General features: G+C 46.1%; 1 protein-coding gene across 2 annotated transcripts in view; it reads right to left on the bottom strand.

The window, feature by feature from the left end:
- Positions 1–15,643, bottom strand: part of ADRA1B (adrenoceptor alpha 1B) — an 82,887-nt gene that overhangs the window by 27,373 nt on the left and 39,871 nt on the right. The window contains exon 3 of one of the 2 annotated variants that reach the window (XM_033097038.1): positions 14,251–15,389. In XM_033097038.1, the coding sequence (XP_032952929.1) occupies positions 14,251–15,199 (949 nt within the window). In that variant the 5' untranslated portion in view covers positions 15,200–15,389. Of the gene's footprint in view, positions 1–14,250; positions 15,616–15,643 lie in introns of those variants that run through there. The other variant, XM_033097039.1, reaches the window with a different exon arrangement.

Below are 15,643 nucleotides of genomic sequence, written 5' to 3'. Positions count from 1 at the left end.
CGCGGTTTCTTCAGCTACGCTGAAACACACTTGTTGGGAGTGTGCATTGCACCCCACTTCCCAGAGGGGAATGTGACATTATGTGTCTGAGGCCTTTTACATGAGTCCACCTTTTGATCTAACTATTCCAAGTGGACTTTCTCCTAAGGCAGTCCTAAAGGGCAGGTACACAGAAGATACTGAAAACATGTGGGTAAGAATATTTGTCACCGCCGAAAATTTAAAAGAAATGTACCTCAAGAGGGAATGGAATGGTAATAACTATGTATAGTGCCGGGTGGGTACTAGGCTAGTCGGGGATCACTGCGTAAATTATACAAATGTCTAACCACTATGCTGCACACCTGAAACTAATATAAAATAACACTGAATGTCAACTGTAATGGGAAAATTAACAAAAGGACGGGAAAGGTGAAGGGGAATGAGTGGTTCAAATTTCCAGGTGTAAAACCAATAAGTCATGGGGATGTAATGTACAACATGGGGAATATAGTCAATAATACTGTGATAGAGTGGTACAGTGTCAGATGGTTGCAGGACTTATCGTGGTGGTCACTTCTGTAGTTATATAAATCTGGAATAACTATGGTGTACCCCTGAAACTAATATAATGTTGTATGTTAGCTATATTTTTAATAAGAATCTTTTTAAAGACCTCAATAAATAAAAGTATTGACATTAAAAAAAAGAGGGGATGGATTGTCTTACGATTATCTTACATATGAAAAGATACTTAGCCTCATTCATAAAAATTTCACCTATCAAATTGGCAAAGATCCAAAAGTGTGATCACACAATCCTAACGTGTGGGTATTCTCAGATGTTAGTTATGGAAATGTTAACTGGTACATTCTCTATGGAGGATGATGGGGCAATATTTATAAAAATAAAAAAAAATTAGAATATAAAAAAAATAAAATAAAATAGGATTTTTATCTTACAGATAACGTGGAAAATAATGTCTGTACAAATATATTTGCTACAGTATTGTTTGTAATAACAAAAGGTTTGAAACAACATAAATATCCTTTAAGAAACGTCTATTTGGAAAAAAGAACAAAACAACCCACAATGGAATACTATGCAGCTGTCAAAAAGAATGAAGTCGCTCTATGTATATTGAAGTGGAAAGATCTCCAAGATATGTTATTCAGTGAAAAAAGCAAGGTGCAGAATACTGTTTATAATATTTCTATTAAAAAAGAACATAGACGTAGTTTTTATACGCATAGAATATCTCTGAAAGGATATGCAAGAAACTGGTAATACCGTGTTTCTCCGAAAATAAGACCTAGCTGGACAATCAGCTCTAATGCGTCTTTTGGAGAAAAAATTAATATAAGACCCCGTCTTATTTTACTACAATATAATATACTATAATTTTATACTTATTTTATACTTATTTTACTATAATATAATTTACTATAATATAACATAATACCGAGTCTTATATTAATTTTTGCTCCAAAAGATGCATTAGCGCTGATTGTCTGGTTAGGTCTTATTTTCGGGGAAACTCGGTAGTAGTTGTCTCTGCGTGAGGGGAATTGGATGGCTGGGGCCAGCAAAGTGAGAGGGACATTTTTTTCACTCCACACTTGGGCCTGTGGATGTGATACCTTGTGTATGTCTCACCTGTTTACATAAGTGGGTTGTCATAAGTGGATTGGTTAAGAACAGTATGGTACCTTCTATGACAGAATGCACTGCAGCATTAAACAAATGTGAAAAGTGAAAAAATGAAAAGATTCAGATTTATTGAAATGTCATGAAGTCCATGCTTGATGTCTAGTGATAAAAGCACGAGGTGATTTGATTTGTGTACACACACACACACACACACACACACACACACACACACGGTGAATTCTGGAAAGTTCCATAGGAATATATTAAACATGGATATAGAGAGGGCAGGATTATGATTATGGGTGACTTTTCCTTTCTTTTTTATATCTTGCTGTTTTGTGTGAATTATTTTTGCTACCGAGAGAAAATTCTTCTCACTTAAAAAAATACAGAAACAAAAACCAACAAACAAATTGAGAACATGTTTTTGAACTGAGGGAGTGCACAGGGGTATACCTAGCAGAGGAAGAGGTCAAAGTAATTTTTAAGTGTTCTAGAGCTGGTGATCACATAGCAGGATATGTGGATTATTTAAGTAAAATTATATAAAATGTATGTCAAGATTAAAAATGACTAGAGATAGCAGTCTTTTCTTTTTTGGCCATTGATTTTGTTTTTCTCCTAAAATCATGAAAATGTAATAGTCACTTATAATTCTATTGAAATGCAATTTATATTCTATCACATCTTCTTAACAGTAAATAGGATATTTGCTCATTGTAACATGGGAAATAACGCAGAGGTGTATAAAAAAAGTTAATCTACTCCTGCTCACTGCGTTTTACCCCCTGAGGTGACTAAGTTAATAGCTTTGAAGAATGGATTACATATTACTCTATATCTTACTTTATAAAACTTAAATATCATGAATAACCCTTCTAAATGATAACTTAGTAGACTTAGATCTAGCCTATTTGTTTTAACACTACTTTACATTTTACTATATTTTAAATTCCATATTTAGTAAAATTGAACATAATCAGGTTAAACCTAGAATACAAAATATTCCTTGCCCCAGTGCTTCCATTTTTAGGAAGTTATTCTGAAGATGTGGGCACAGACATATATGCAAAAGTATTGACTGCAACATTGTTTATAGTAGTGAAAAATTGAAAACAGCCTAAATGCCAATCAATTGGGAAACTGGTAAGTAAAACAGGATACTCCATAAAATGGATTACTATACAGCTAGGAAAAGGAAAGCAGTAACTCTATACCTTGTGAAATAGAACTATGTCCATGATATGCTGTTGAGTGTAAAATGTAACCTTCCCTGTAGTGTTTATAACATACCATTTGTAAAAATAAATAGGAAATATACATATTCCACACACAGAGACACTCAAATATATGCATATGTATTCTTACAAATGAATAGAATATTTCTGGCAGTGTACACAAATAATCTGGTAACTGTTTTCTTCTGGAGGAAGAAAAAACACTGAGGGTGCGAGATGGCAGTGGACCTGGGGTCTAATGAGGACAGAAGAATTTTTTTCCTTTCTGATTTAAATAAAAGCCTATGCATTATTTTTTAATAAAGAAACTAGCTGATTAAAAAATTGCTACAAATAGTCATGCAAAATACTCACAAAGCCAAACTCCCTGTGGTCCCAAGACTGTATTTTTGCAAAGAAAAAAATAGAGAAAAACCTCACATCCTGAAATACATCTATATAATGTTGGGACGCAGGGTTCATATTTTGGGGTTTGGGAGTCCGTAAACTTGGGTGGGAAAAATTACTTTTTTGAAAAAAAATAGTCAGCTTTGTCTAAAAGTTACCATTTCGTTCAATAGGAATGTAGGCAACACACCATACTCGAATTAGCAGAAATTTTCACCAACGGAACTCTGATTTATGATATCACACTACATTTGTTGCAGATATCTTGAAGAAATATTTCCACTTGTCACTACTTCAAAATGATAGGAGTTATTTGACTTGCTGCTACATCTTGTTTATTTAATATGTTAGTAATAAAATACATTTTTATACTCTACCATAAAGGTACTTTTTCAACGTTATAATAACTATTTCAACGTAATTGGTTTCCTTTGAAATCCTATGTCTTGTATTTTATGTGTCTGCTGTGCGAAGGGTCTTCACCAGATTGCCAAAGGGGCCCATGGAACCCTTGGCATTAAGATGAATTCGGAAGGGCTGGGGACAAGAAGTCACAAATGGACGCAGTGAGGGTGTACTGGAAGCAGGGAGAGGGGCCCCATCACCTTCTCTTGATGCCAGGGGGTGATTTATGACCTGAATATATAATTTGGAGGTGTAATTTGTTGTTGTTGTTCCAGTTGGTAGCATTTGCTCCGGTCCCACCAGCTGCCTCCCTGGATCTCTGGCCAGCCGTGTTGGTGCTAAGATGCCTGGGGCCCATGCCTGTGAATGACAGAGAGCCCAGCTTGCCCTCAGTCCCATTTTAACCTCCTTTTGGGACCCCGTCAGGGTGCTGAGCTCAGCCTCTAAGCGATGCACGTTAGCCTGATAGGAAACTCTATGTTAAAGAAGAATTTTAAAAAGCGTGCAAAGCCAAGCCCCAAATGCATCCCAGCTTCGGGGGAACAAGGCACTGTGGGCTGATACCATGGGAAAAGTGAAATGGGGCTCTGTGAGAAATGGTACACTTGCGTGTGCTAGAACATTCTGTTTCTGAACATTGTGGCCCGAACTGTTCATTGGTACAACTTTTATAGCACAATTCATGGGCTCACACCAGAGAGGGACACTAGAGTGTTCAAAGGGGGTTCAGATGTGCTGCCAGCCGGTAGGTGTGGTCACGAGTGTGCTGTTGACAGAGTCCTAAGAACACAAGCTTGCCAGTGAGGACTGTACCCCGGGCTGACTCACACTCTGTCATGCCAGGAGGGGTGATGGACGGACCGAAGATGCCCCTCCCCTACAGTTATTCCAGCCTTACAAGTCCTTAAGACACAGCTCACTTCTTTCTCCTCCCCTAAAATCTTGTTTCAATCCACTCCTCTTTCTGTCTCCTCTATATTCCTCAACACTCATCATTCCGATCACACCATTTGTCTTGTGCTGAAATGGATCCATTCCTTCACTTACTCACTCATTTGCTAAGTATATAGGGTTAGCCAGCCACGGATTGAGATCCCAGCTCACTCACTCGTGTAGCCAGGGTAAATTAACAGAAGATGAAAAAATTTCAAACCAGCACTTACAACAATTCCTGTTTCCCACAAAAAACCACACATCTGAAGTTGCATCTTTCCTCTTTAAATTGATAGTCACTTCATTCTGTCTCTACACTTTCCCTGGGCTATTGAGGCTGTGGGTGCCAGATTCTCTGTCCTCTCCATCTCAGTCTCCTTTCAACATGCTTCATGTGGTGGTTTCAAGGAATGTGACAGGTCACTTAACCCCTCTAAGCCCTTTCCTTAGTTATAAAATGAGCGAAACAGTAACACCTATGTAATGGGCTGTTGCGAGGTTCAAAGAGTAGAAGAACTCAGGCACACACTGAATCATAGCTGCAGTTGCTATATTTACTGAGTCTATTAGGTACATAGTGTCTGGGCAGGGAGGACACGTCTTTTGGACACTGCCCTCCAGGTTTGCAGCCAGGTCGCTGTGACAAATGTGCGTATCAGTCCTGATCTCCACGGACAAATGTGACAAGCGCCATCAGGTACAAAGGGAGTGAACTCTGCCAGGAAAGGGGGTAGGAACCAGGAAAGACCATGAGAGAGGTGTCCACAGAATGAAGCTTTAGAGGTGGGCAGGATTTGGATAGTCAGAGGGTACAGGAAGAGCACTCCTGGCAGAGGGAACAGTATGAACAGGCGTCGGGGAAGGAAAATGCAAGGTGTATTTGGAAAATGGCAAATAATTCTACTACAGTACACTCCTAATTCTTCTGCTGAACGCACAGTGCTGTGCATTCATTATTTGTTTAGCTTTTGTGAGCACCGGTGTTAGGCAGAGAAGAAAGATGTAATCACTACTCAGGAGAAATCCACTGTTTGGAAAGGAGAGAGGGAAGTCCAGCAATCACAAGGTTGCTGGAGAGATCCATCCCTGCGCTGTTAGCCTCAGGGCCCCTCTCTTCATGGGATGCCCCCCAATGCCCTGGGAGGGACCCCAGCATGTTTCCTCATGCTAGTATGATCTTGTAAAGTTTCCAAACGTAAGCTCTATTAACTGCAATTGGTTGGGATCGCTGTCTATTTCGGTTCTGACTCCCCTCTGTCATATTTCCCCTCACAGGGGTGTTAGTGTAAGGGCCATAGGCATTTTGGGGAACTAGCTAAGAGTTAAGATACATTTTATTTGGGTCCTGTTGGATATATGTATGTGGTTTGCAGTCTATTCTTCCTGTATAACTAGGTTACCGCCAGCCAGAGTTAGTGCAAGGTGGAGAAACAGCTTCTAGAAATACTCTCTTGTCCATGATACCCACTTCCCCCACCTGGCGACACTGAGAGGTAAGAGCAGAGACTGGTTCCTGACAGGAGAGCAACCTGTGGTGCTGGGACCATGCAGATGTAGGTGGTGAAGGTGAATCAAGGTCTGAAATGTATGCAGCCTGAAATTACACTTTTAGTGAAAAAGTCTTCCAAATTTGTTGTTTTCCCAAATTTGATAAAAATCTTAAAAATGTGCGTGACATTACCAATAATAAGTTGTAAAGGTGAATAAAGTCCAGAGTGCCTGTAATAGAAGAGAAATTTTGAGTGATCTTGCTGGGGGAAGACCCAATTATTTTCATATTCTCTATGTTCTCACTAAGAAGCAAGGAGAGAGGGAGGGATGGGATGGAAAGCAGAAAAGAAAGGAGGGAGGGAATGGATAAATGTTAGCCTCAGCTTTGCAGTGAGATTCAGAGGACTTGGGCAGACTGGGGAGACGGGGAAAGGTGAAGTGCGGGGGCTCACGCTTGCAGGTATGACAGGGCCATTGGTGGGGGCACCCAGTCCTGCTGGGGCGAAACAGGTCCCAGCAATGCCAGCGGGTGGGTGTGTAGCTGCAGTTAAGATGGGTAATGCAGGAGATACCTTTACCTGAGTGTATGCGTGGCTCGGAAAAATAACTGATGGCCGCCAGGCCACACTGGAAAATTGCTTTCTCCCATGTCTCCCTGACCACGTCTGAGAATAGTAATACAATAGCTGCCATTTATTAGGTCTGGCTGTGGGCCGAGCTCACCGTGCTACAGCGGCCTGCTGGTGCTTTCTACGCATTTTCTCATTCACTCCTCTCCAGAGGCTTATGTGGGGGGCACTCTTCTTGTCCCCATTTTATAGATGAGGAAACCAATGCTCAGAGAGACTGAGTGATTTGCCTCAGGCCACACAGCTGATTAGTGAGAGAAAACCTGGATTCAAATCCAGGCAACCTGATAATGCTACACAGTTCATAGGTATGGGGACTGATCCCAGGGTGATGGAAGCCCAAGAAGAAACTGGAGACACCAGCTCCTATTCTTAGAAGGAGGAAAGGAAGAACAAGGGGCTGCCGAACACTCAACAACCAAGGAGCGTCGTATCCTAGTGAGCACTCCTGCACACATGGGAGAAAGCAAATTTCCAGTGTGGCCTGGCGGCCATCAGTTATTTTTCTGAGCCACGCATACACTCAGGTAAAGGTATCTCCTGCATTACCCATCTTAACTACAGCTACACACCCACCCGCTGGCATTGTTGGGACCTGTTTCGCCCCAGCAGTACTGGGTGCCCCCACCAATGGCCCTGTCATACCTGCAAGCGTGAGCCCCCGCACTTCACCTTTCCCCGTCTCCCCAGTCTGCCCAAGTCCTCTGAATCTCACTGCAAAGCTGAGGCTAACATTTATCCATTCCCTCCCTCCTTTCTTTTCTGCTTTCCATCCCATCCCTCCCTCTCTCCTTGCTTTCTCCCACAAATATTTATTGTGTCCAACTACCGTTGGGTCTCCCATGATTCCAAAATGTTAGGAGGCTCACAGTGCACAGTGAAATTTCCAAACCAAAATTTTTTGGAGGGACTGAGAGCTACCAACTTTTCATTTTGCCAAGTAAGATGTTAAACACACACACACACACACACACACACACACACACACACACACTATCACTACCACTTATTACCATCATTCCATAAAAACAAAAATGCTATTTCAGTGTCCCAAAATAGAAAGGACATAGTCTTTAAAATAAAAGGACAGTCATTTATAGTGAATACGTTTGGAAAAACACAGAATTTTCCTTTTTTTTTTTTCTCATTTTGTTATGAGCCAGTAAAATTTTTATCAGCCATGGGCACCAGACCTCAGACAAATGTTCGGGAAGCACTGTAATAACAGCAGGAACGACATAATGAAGGTTTATTGAATGCCAAATGTGGAATCTGATAGATTTCACCATTTACTAGCTGTGTGACCTTGGGCAAGTTACCAAACCTCTCTGAACTCTTGTCCCCTCACCTATAAACACAGGGATGACGAAGCTTGCTCTGCAGAGGGACTGTGAGAATCACGAGCGATACAGAGCGTTCAGTGTTGAGCAGTGCACACACTCAACTGAAGATGCTGCTTCCACAGGGCTTGTTTTCTTCCTCTTCTCCAAGGAGGCTCTAGTTTAAAGAATTCACCTTCCCTCCTGCCAGCCTTCCTGCCTTCCTCCATGCGGACCATGCAGGATTGGGGTGTTCTGGGGGAAGCTTAATCAAGGTTTCTGGGCTCTCCATGGGGTGTTGATACAAGGGGTTCCCAGGCAGGGGGAGGACTGACGCTATCTATGCTCGCTGTGTAAGAATCACCTGGGGGAACCTGTTGAAAGTCGAGATGCTCAGCCTCATCATAAGAGATTCTGACACAATAGGTCTGCGGTGGGCCCCAGGAATCTATCCTTTTTAAGACAGCGCCCTGCCTGAAGTTTCTGATGAGCAGCTAGGTCAGCGGTTGGTTGTGGCTCCTGGCTTTTGGGTTGGGACATTCTGACTATTCAACTCATAAGAGTGTCTGGCAGATCATTCCTAGTATGGTGTCTTATGGGCCCTGATGAATGAGGTCCAAGGAAGATCCTGGGATGGATTCTCTTGGCCATGTGTTTCATAGCACCAGCCCCTTCCCCCATCTTCCTCATCTCAACAAACGGTGCCTGCATCACCCAGGAACCTCAGGGTTATTGCAGACACATTTCCTGCTCTCACTAACCATCGTACATCATCACCAACCCATCTGCAAGTCCTTGAACCTGTCTACTTCTCTCCATCTCCACAGCTACCAGCTTAGTCTAGGTCACCACCAGTTCTCAGCGGGATTGTGGCCTGTCTCTAGTGTGTTTCACACGGCAGCCAGATTCTATCTCTCTTCGGCTTCAAACCCTCCAGTAGTGACCAATGCAACTTAAGATATAAATCTGGAGTCCTTCCTGTGGCCTGAAAGTTCCTGCATAGCCTGGCCGCTGTCCACACTTCCAGCCGTGACTTGCTCCTGCCTCCCTTCTATTCTCCAGGCTCTTTTAGTTTCTCACCAGTTCCTGCCTCAGGGTCTGCCCAGACCCCTCTTCTGCTACCTGCCATGTGTACTGAATTAGCTTCTCCAAACTGTTCAGGATTCTGTCTAAACGTCACTCAGGATCCTCAGTGATACACTGATTCAGGTCATAGACTTCTAATAGCATCTCAACCCCTTCCTTCAAGTCGCTTATCATAATTTGTGTTCATGTTTATTTGCATGCATATGCTTTTCAGATTATCTGTGTTCCCCACTAGAACTCAATTCCTATGAGAACATGGTGCAAAGCTGTTCTGCTCACCACTGTATCTCCAGCGCAATGCCTGGACATAATAGACATGCAATAAATACATATTATTCAGTGAATGAGTGAATGAATGAAGGCTTAAAGATGCAGAGCTAGCACCTTAGATGAAGGGTAAGGGCCTACTTTTTCCTTCTGGCTGGTGTGATGAGAGGTCCAACCTTGAGAGACCCAATCTTACACAGTGCTGAAGGTGTGGAGAAAATCTAGCCCTGAGCTAAAATGTGGATGAACTTCCCTGATGGTTTTTGGGTGACTCTTTTCGGGGGTGAATGGGGAGTGGAAAGAGGGCTAGGCTTTGTCACGGAAGTACGATAACCAGCTTTTGACGAGATGGGTCTGGGTTCCTGGAGGACATTTGCTGTAAGAGTAGGTTGGGACTAGAGAGCAAAAAGGCCAGACTCTCCTGGGTGCACAGTGGAAGAGGTACGTGCCTGTTCTGACAGATCTGGATTCAACTCTTGGCTCTATCATTTACTTGCTGTGTGACCTGAGCAAGAAGACTAACCTCTCTGAGCTCCAGTATATTCATCTGTAGAGAGGGAGCAATTACTGTTCCCCGTCATGGGTAGCTGTGAGGATTAATGAGATAATGTCCGTACAGGGCCTAGCAGAATGTCTGGCACATAGGATGTGCTCCATGTTTATAGAGTCTCACTACGCTGTAAGCTTCCTGCAGGCAGGAGCTATATTTGTTTTTGGCCCAACAACCCAGTCATTAATAGTGCTTAGTACGTAGTAGGCGCTTTAGCACCTAATAGTCTTTATTAATGATTTCATCAATGGTCAAATATATTTTCCTTGTGTAGGATTTCCCTCTTCCAGGAAGGATTCCCTGTGTGTAAATAATTTCCCCTCACGCAGACCAACTGCTTTCCTTGTAAGCAACTCAAATCCCCGTGCTTGGACACCTCTAAGTAGTGTGTGTTTGTGGGGGTGGCTCTGTCCTGAGTCATCTCTGAGACCCTTCCCCTCCCTGGTGCTCTTGTGCAAGGTGGGGATTCCTTAGCCCCACTCTGAATGAGACGACTGGAGCGCCAAGTCAAGGGTGGGAGGAATTCCTATTGGGTTCCAGTACTATGGCGAGTACAACTGTTTCTTTGAAATTGACCTTCATTTATTTGGAGGGGAAAGCAGTTAGTTCAATAATGGCTTCCTGGTGCCTTTCAGCATTTTAAAAGACGGAGGAAAGATTTGGAACGAGGCAAGGTTCCAGTGTTTTCTAAACAGCGTACTAAGCCCAGCTACCAGTTGGCTTCCTGGGACTTCCTGCTACCCTGCCCCCCTCATCTTTCCCCGCAATGCAATGCACTCCCTTCAGTAGCCCAGCAGCCACTTCTTGAGACCCTGACCAGGCCTTCCCCAGGCGGGTGGGAGCTGGCCTTCATTACAGTGCCAGGCAGCTGAAGAGCCCTTGGACATCTTGCACATGGCCCATCGAGTAGGAGTACCACTATATTATATTCCAATTATTTCCTGTCCCTCCATGGCCTCCTTCCAGGGGCCGAATAAAGAGGTCCTTGTTTGGTGGAGTCCATCCTTGCTCCCGAGTAAGTGAGAGCTGGTCCCTGGCCCAACTTGGTCTGAGGCCACAGGGAAAGGGTGGGGAGGACGTAGGGAGGGTATAACAGGTGGGGAGGGCTCCACAGGAGACCGGAGGCCCCCACTGCGGGCTGCCCAACCTTGCTCCCAAAAATAAAAATAAGGGAGGAGGGTAAACAAATGGAGCCCCTGGCAGGACCCTGCAGGGGGCATGGCTATTTTCCCTCCTTCCTAGGAGGAATCCCAACCCTTCTCTCCCACAGGGAAGACAAACAGGGCAATGGAAATCTCCAGCCATCCAGGCCCCTGGAAGTCCATCGCCAATTGGAAGTTGCTCTTACCTGCACTTCTGTTCGCCAACCACTGTCTCCCCCACGTCTGCTTTCTCCCCTTGTGAGCAAAACGTCTTTCATGGAAAATTTAGAATTTGGAACGTTCTTCAGATTCCAAAGGAGTTATTGTTCTACATCATGCTATTTGTATTTGGGTGTTATTTGAACTCAGAGGAAGTAGAAACCCACACCTTGGTTTTACTTGGATGCTCTTGCTAAACTATTAAGAACACATTAATGAAGCACCTTCTCGGTTGGAAGCTCTTCTGAACCTCTCGGAGTCCATCCCCAACCCAAGGCCTGGAGGCCAAGGCAGGAGTTTCCAGGGGAGAAGGGTAGGGGTGGAGTTGGCTCAGGGAGAGCACAGTGGGAGATCTCCAGGGATAACGGCATGGATGATCAGAAAGTTTTCATGGCAAGGAGAGGAGAAACAAGCTCTGATAGCGTCATGGTGGCAAGAAAGTCTTCCTTTCAATGGCATGGAGGCCAAAGACCTGAACTGTCAGAGAGATGAGGTCTCAGGGAGGCGTAAACAGAAAGGGGGAAAAGTGGAGAGAGTGTGAGTGAGAAGAAACTGAGGGTGGGCCTGACGAGCAGGACCCAGCGAGAAGCCACATCATCCTGCAGCACTGCGTGACTGGGGAAGGGCTAAGCTTTGCAGCATTTAAAACCTTGGCACCCAGGAGGCTGGAGCCTGAAGGGAGCTGGGAGGTCCTCTGACCGTTGACTCTGAAAGCCTGGTCTGTACACCATCTCTTCAGAATCACCTGGGATCCATCTGGTCTACTGAGTCAGGCTCTCTGTGGGGTAGGCCCAAGAAGCTGAATGTTTCTCAGGTTCCACAGATGATGCTGATCCTTATTAAAGTTTGAGACCCCTTGGTCTGGCCCAATCCTCTGGTTCCTTGGAAGTGAGAGCTGAAGCCCAGAGAGGTAAAGCAACAAGCCTGAGGGTACAGGGCTAACTGATGGCAAAGCTCACCCAGGATTGCTCCTGACTCCCAGAGCAGTGCTGTTTCCATTTCAACATGCTGGCAGCCTCTTTACCTATTTTGAGTGGTTTCTTGTGACCCCTAAAGTGAAAGCCTGCACCTCTGACCCATCCCTGCCTCTTGCTGGGGCCTTCTCCTCCCTGAGGATACTTTAGTCATATAGCCTCCTCAGGCCAGTGGGCAGCAGCAGGAGGCAGAAAGGCTCAGTTCTCTTCTGAGCCTTTAGTAACAGGTGTGGGTTTGGCAAATGAGTAAAGAAGGAGAAAACACACAGTTATAGCTGAGGGCTTTGGTTTGTAGTACTAACAGCTAATTTTCCTTGAGCATTTGCTGTGCACCAGACATTGTATTAAGTCCTTTCCACGCATTAGTGCAAACCCCATGGAGCAAATAGTAATTAGCCCTATTTTACAGACGAGGAAACTGAGGCCCACAGGAGCGGTTATGTCCCAAGGTCATTTAGCTAATAAGTGGCCAAATCAGTTCCACGTACAACCATGATCTTTGTATGGCCTAATGCAGTGTGAACTGTCATCCACTTTAACCCAACAAGCCTGCAAAAGGCCCCCTGAGACCTTGGGAAAAAAAAGAAAGCTTCTCTGCCATGGGAAGTGATCACTCCTGGGAGCAGAGCTTCGAACCCTTTCCACTTAACACATTAAAAATATTTCTGACAGGCATTAGCCTGCCTTAGAAAGAACAACATAGTGAGTACGTTAAACAGCCTTTTTTGTCTTCATCTTTTTGAAATGGAAACTCCTGACATCAGTTTGCTTTTTTTTTTTCCATTTGCCCCTTTCTCTTGAAAGCAGTGTGTCTTCCGAATTGTAGTTACTTGAGGAATTTGGTGGGTTTGCGTTCTAACTAAGCCCCACGGGGGAAGGCAGGCGTGTGTGGGCCGTGCACATAGCAGCCCTTACCCCTCGCGATGTCACGGCCCATGACGGTGCTGTGACCATGTCCCTCCATTCATTTTCTGGAGTGTCCCCCAGGGATCGGAGACGACATCAAAGCAGAGCAGTGCCTCCGAGGAGAGGGACAAGTGTTTCCAGGCCATGTGGACAGCATATCACAATCACAGTACCCTCTGCTAGGTTTGCCTCCTACCCAGACCCCTTCTTCCTTGGAAGAAATCAGTCAGGTCGACTTTTGAACAACTCGGTAGGACCACCTTACACAAGAAGCTGAACATGTTTTCATAGGAGGGGAAGGACTCAGTTTCATCCTAGCAGGATCTGGTGTCTGGCAGCTGAAGGTGAGGGATAACTGCAATTTAATTCTGAGCGTTTCATAAATCACCAGAGGTAGGGACATTTTGGGGTGAAAACTGAGAATGTGTAACCCTCTGGTCATCTTCCCCTTCTTTCCCATCTCAGGCTCTGGATAACTTAAAGGCTACTTGGGGCAGTGTGGCTGTAAAACGCACTTATTAACTTAAAATGAAGGGATTGCACTGAGGTGACAGCAAGCGGTGAAGGGAGGAGCGGAAGCACGCAGCCTCTGCAAGCGCCCTGGAAATGCTGAATGAAAACTGCCTTTCTGCGTACGAGCTGCCTCCCTGCTTCCCCAGTGCTGCGTCTGCGGTAACTACAAACTACTTTGTATGCTGCATTCGTGACGCTGCCTTAGCCGGCACATCATTACTACCGAAATAACGCTGGTGTGATGTTCAAGTCCAGTGGCCTTTTCAATGATTAAACCGAGGCTGTTGCATGAGTCATTTCTGCATACCAGATTTTCCTCCCGTGCTTCTATTTTGAGTGACTAGTACCTTAGTCGTGTTCCACTAACACCTGAGTTGGTTCTTAGCCAGCTACCCAGTCTGCAAAACCTTTGCAGAACAAACAATCTTCTCCAATCTCTAAACACACACAGAGCGCGTAAAAAAAGAACCAAACCCACCAAAACAAACTTTACAGTAAGCTCACCGGTAAACCCGAGATGGGGAAACGCCCAGCCTCCCCCGCTCCCCCATCGCCGACTTACCGAGTGGCAGAGCGATGAAGAAGGGGAGCCAGCACAAGATGAACATACCAACCACTATGCCCAAGGTCTTGGCTGCTTTCTTTTCCCTGGAGAACTTAAAAAGTTTGACAGCTATGGAACTCCTGGGGTTGTGGCCCTTGGCCTTCGTGCTGCTGAGGGTGACCTCGTGAAAGTTCTTGGAGTGGATCCGTAGCGTCAGCTCCTTGGAGTTGGACATCTCCCTCATGACCCCAGCCTCCAGGTTCTTGGTGGTCCTCTTGGCCACGATGTAGACGCGGCAGTACATGACCAGAATGACCGCCAGAGGGATATAGAAGGAGCCCAGCGAAGAGAAGAGGGCGTAGAAGGGTTCTTCGGTGACGCCACATTCCTTGTCGTCGTTGGGCGCCGGCTCCTTCCACCCAAGCAGAGGCCCGATGGAGATGACCGTGGACAAGACCCAGACGCTGAGGAGCGCCAAGATGGCCTTCCTCCGCGTGACGAGCGTGGGGTACTGCAGAGAGTAGCGCACCCCAATGTAGCGATCGATGGAGATGGCGCACAGGCTCAGGATGGAGGCGGTGCAGCACAGGACGTCCACGGCGGCCCAGATATCGCAGAAGATCCGGCCCAGCACCCAGTAGCCCAGTACCTCCAGGGTAGCTGAAAAGGGCAGCACAGTGAAGCTTAGCAGCAGGTCAGCGATGGCCAGGTTGACGATGAAGTAGTTGGTGGGCGTCCGCAGGTGACGGTTGCAGGCCACAGACAAGATGACTAAGATGTTGCCCACGATGGCAAAGAGGATGAAGGCACCCAGTACCAGGCCCACGGAGATGGCCCTGGTGATGTCCAGCTGGGGCAGGGTGAAGTTGCTCGAGGTCTGGTTGGGGCCAGTGAAGTTGGCATTTTTCAACTCTCCCCAGTAGCCAGGTGTTGATGTGTTGTGGCCGGTGTCCAGATCGGGATTCATTTTAGAGTCTGCCCTCCATAGCCAGGGGGTTGATAGGGCGAAAAGGGCTGCAGCGAAGGCTCCTTAGCTGCCCTGAAACTTTGCCTCCCCCGTGGTGGTCTTCCCTGAGGCGCCCTCCTGGAGAGGAGTCATCTCCTCCAGCAGCCCAGCCCGGCAGCACGTCTCCTCCTGCACCGCGCCGCTCGCTCGCCTGTCAGAGGGAGGAGGGGACAGGGGACGAGGCGGCAGCTCCAAGTTAACGGTCCACGTCAGGCGCTCGGCCCGGCTCGCGGGGGAGCGGCGGGCGGCGGGAGCGCGGGCGGCGGGCGGCGGGCGGCGGGCTTAGCCCGTCCCGCAGCAGCTCTGCGGACAGCGGCGCCTCTGCCCAGCCAGCGCCGAGGAGGGTCTGCTTTCAATGAGCCGCCTCTGGGCTGACTGCACGGTGGTGACATCAGGCGGGGGAGC

Source organism: Rhinolophus ferrumequinum, chromosome 24 (assembly GCF_004115265.2).
Source record: "Rhinolophus ferrumequinum isolate MPI-CBG mRhiFer1 chromosome 24, mRhiFer1_v1.p, whole genome shotgun sequence".
Classification (NCBI taxonomy): Eukaryota; Metazoa; Chordata; class Mammalia; order Chiroptera; family Rhinolophidae; genus Rhinolophus; species Rhinolophus ferrumequinum.
The sequence above is the reverse complement of the archived record's forward strand: the minus strand, read 5'-3'. Positions and strand labels throughout refer to the sequence as shown.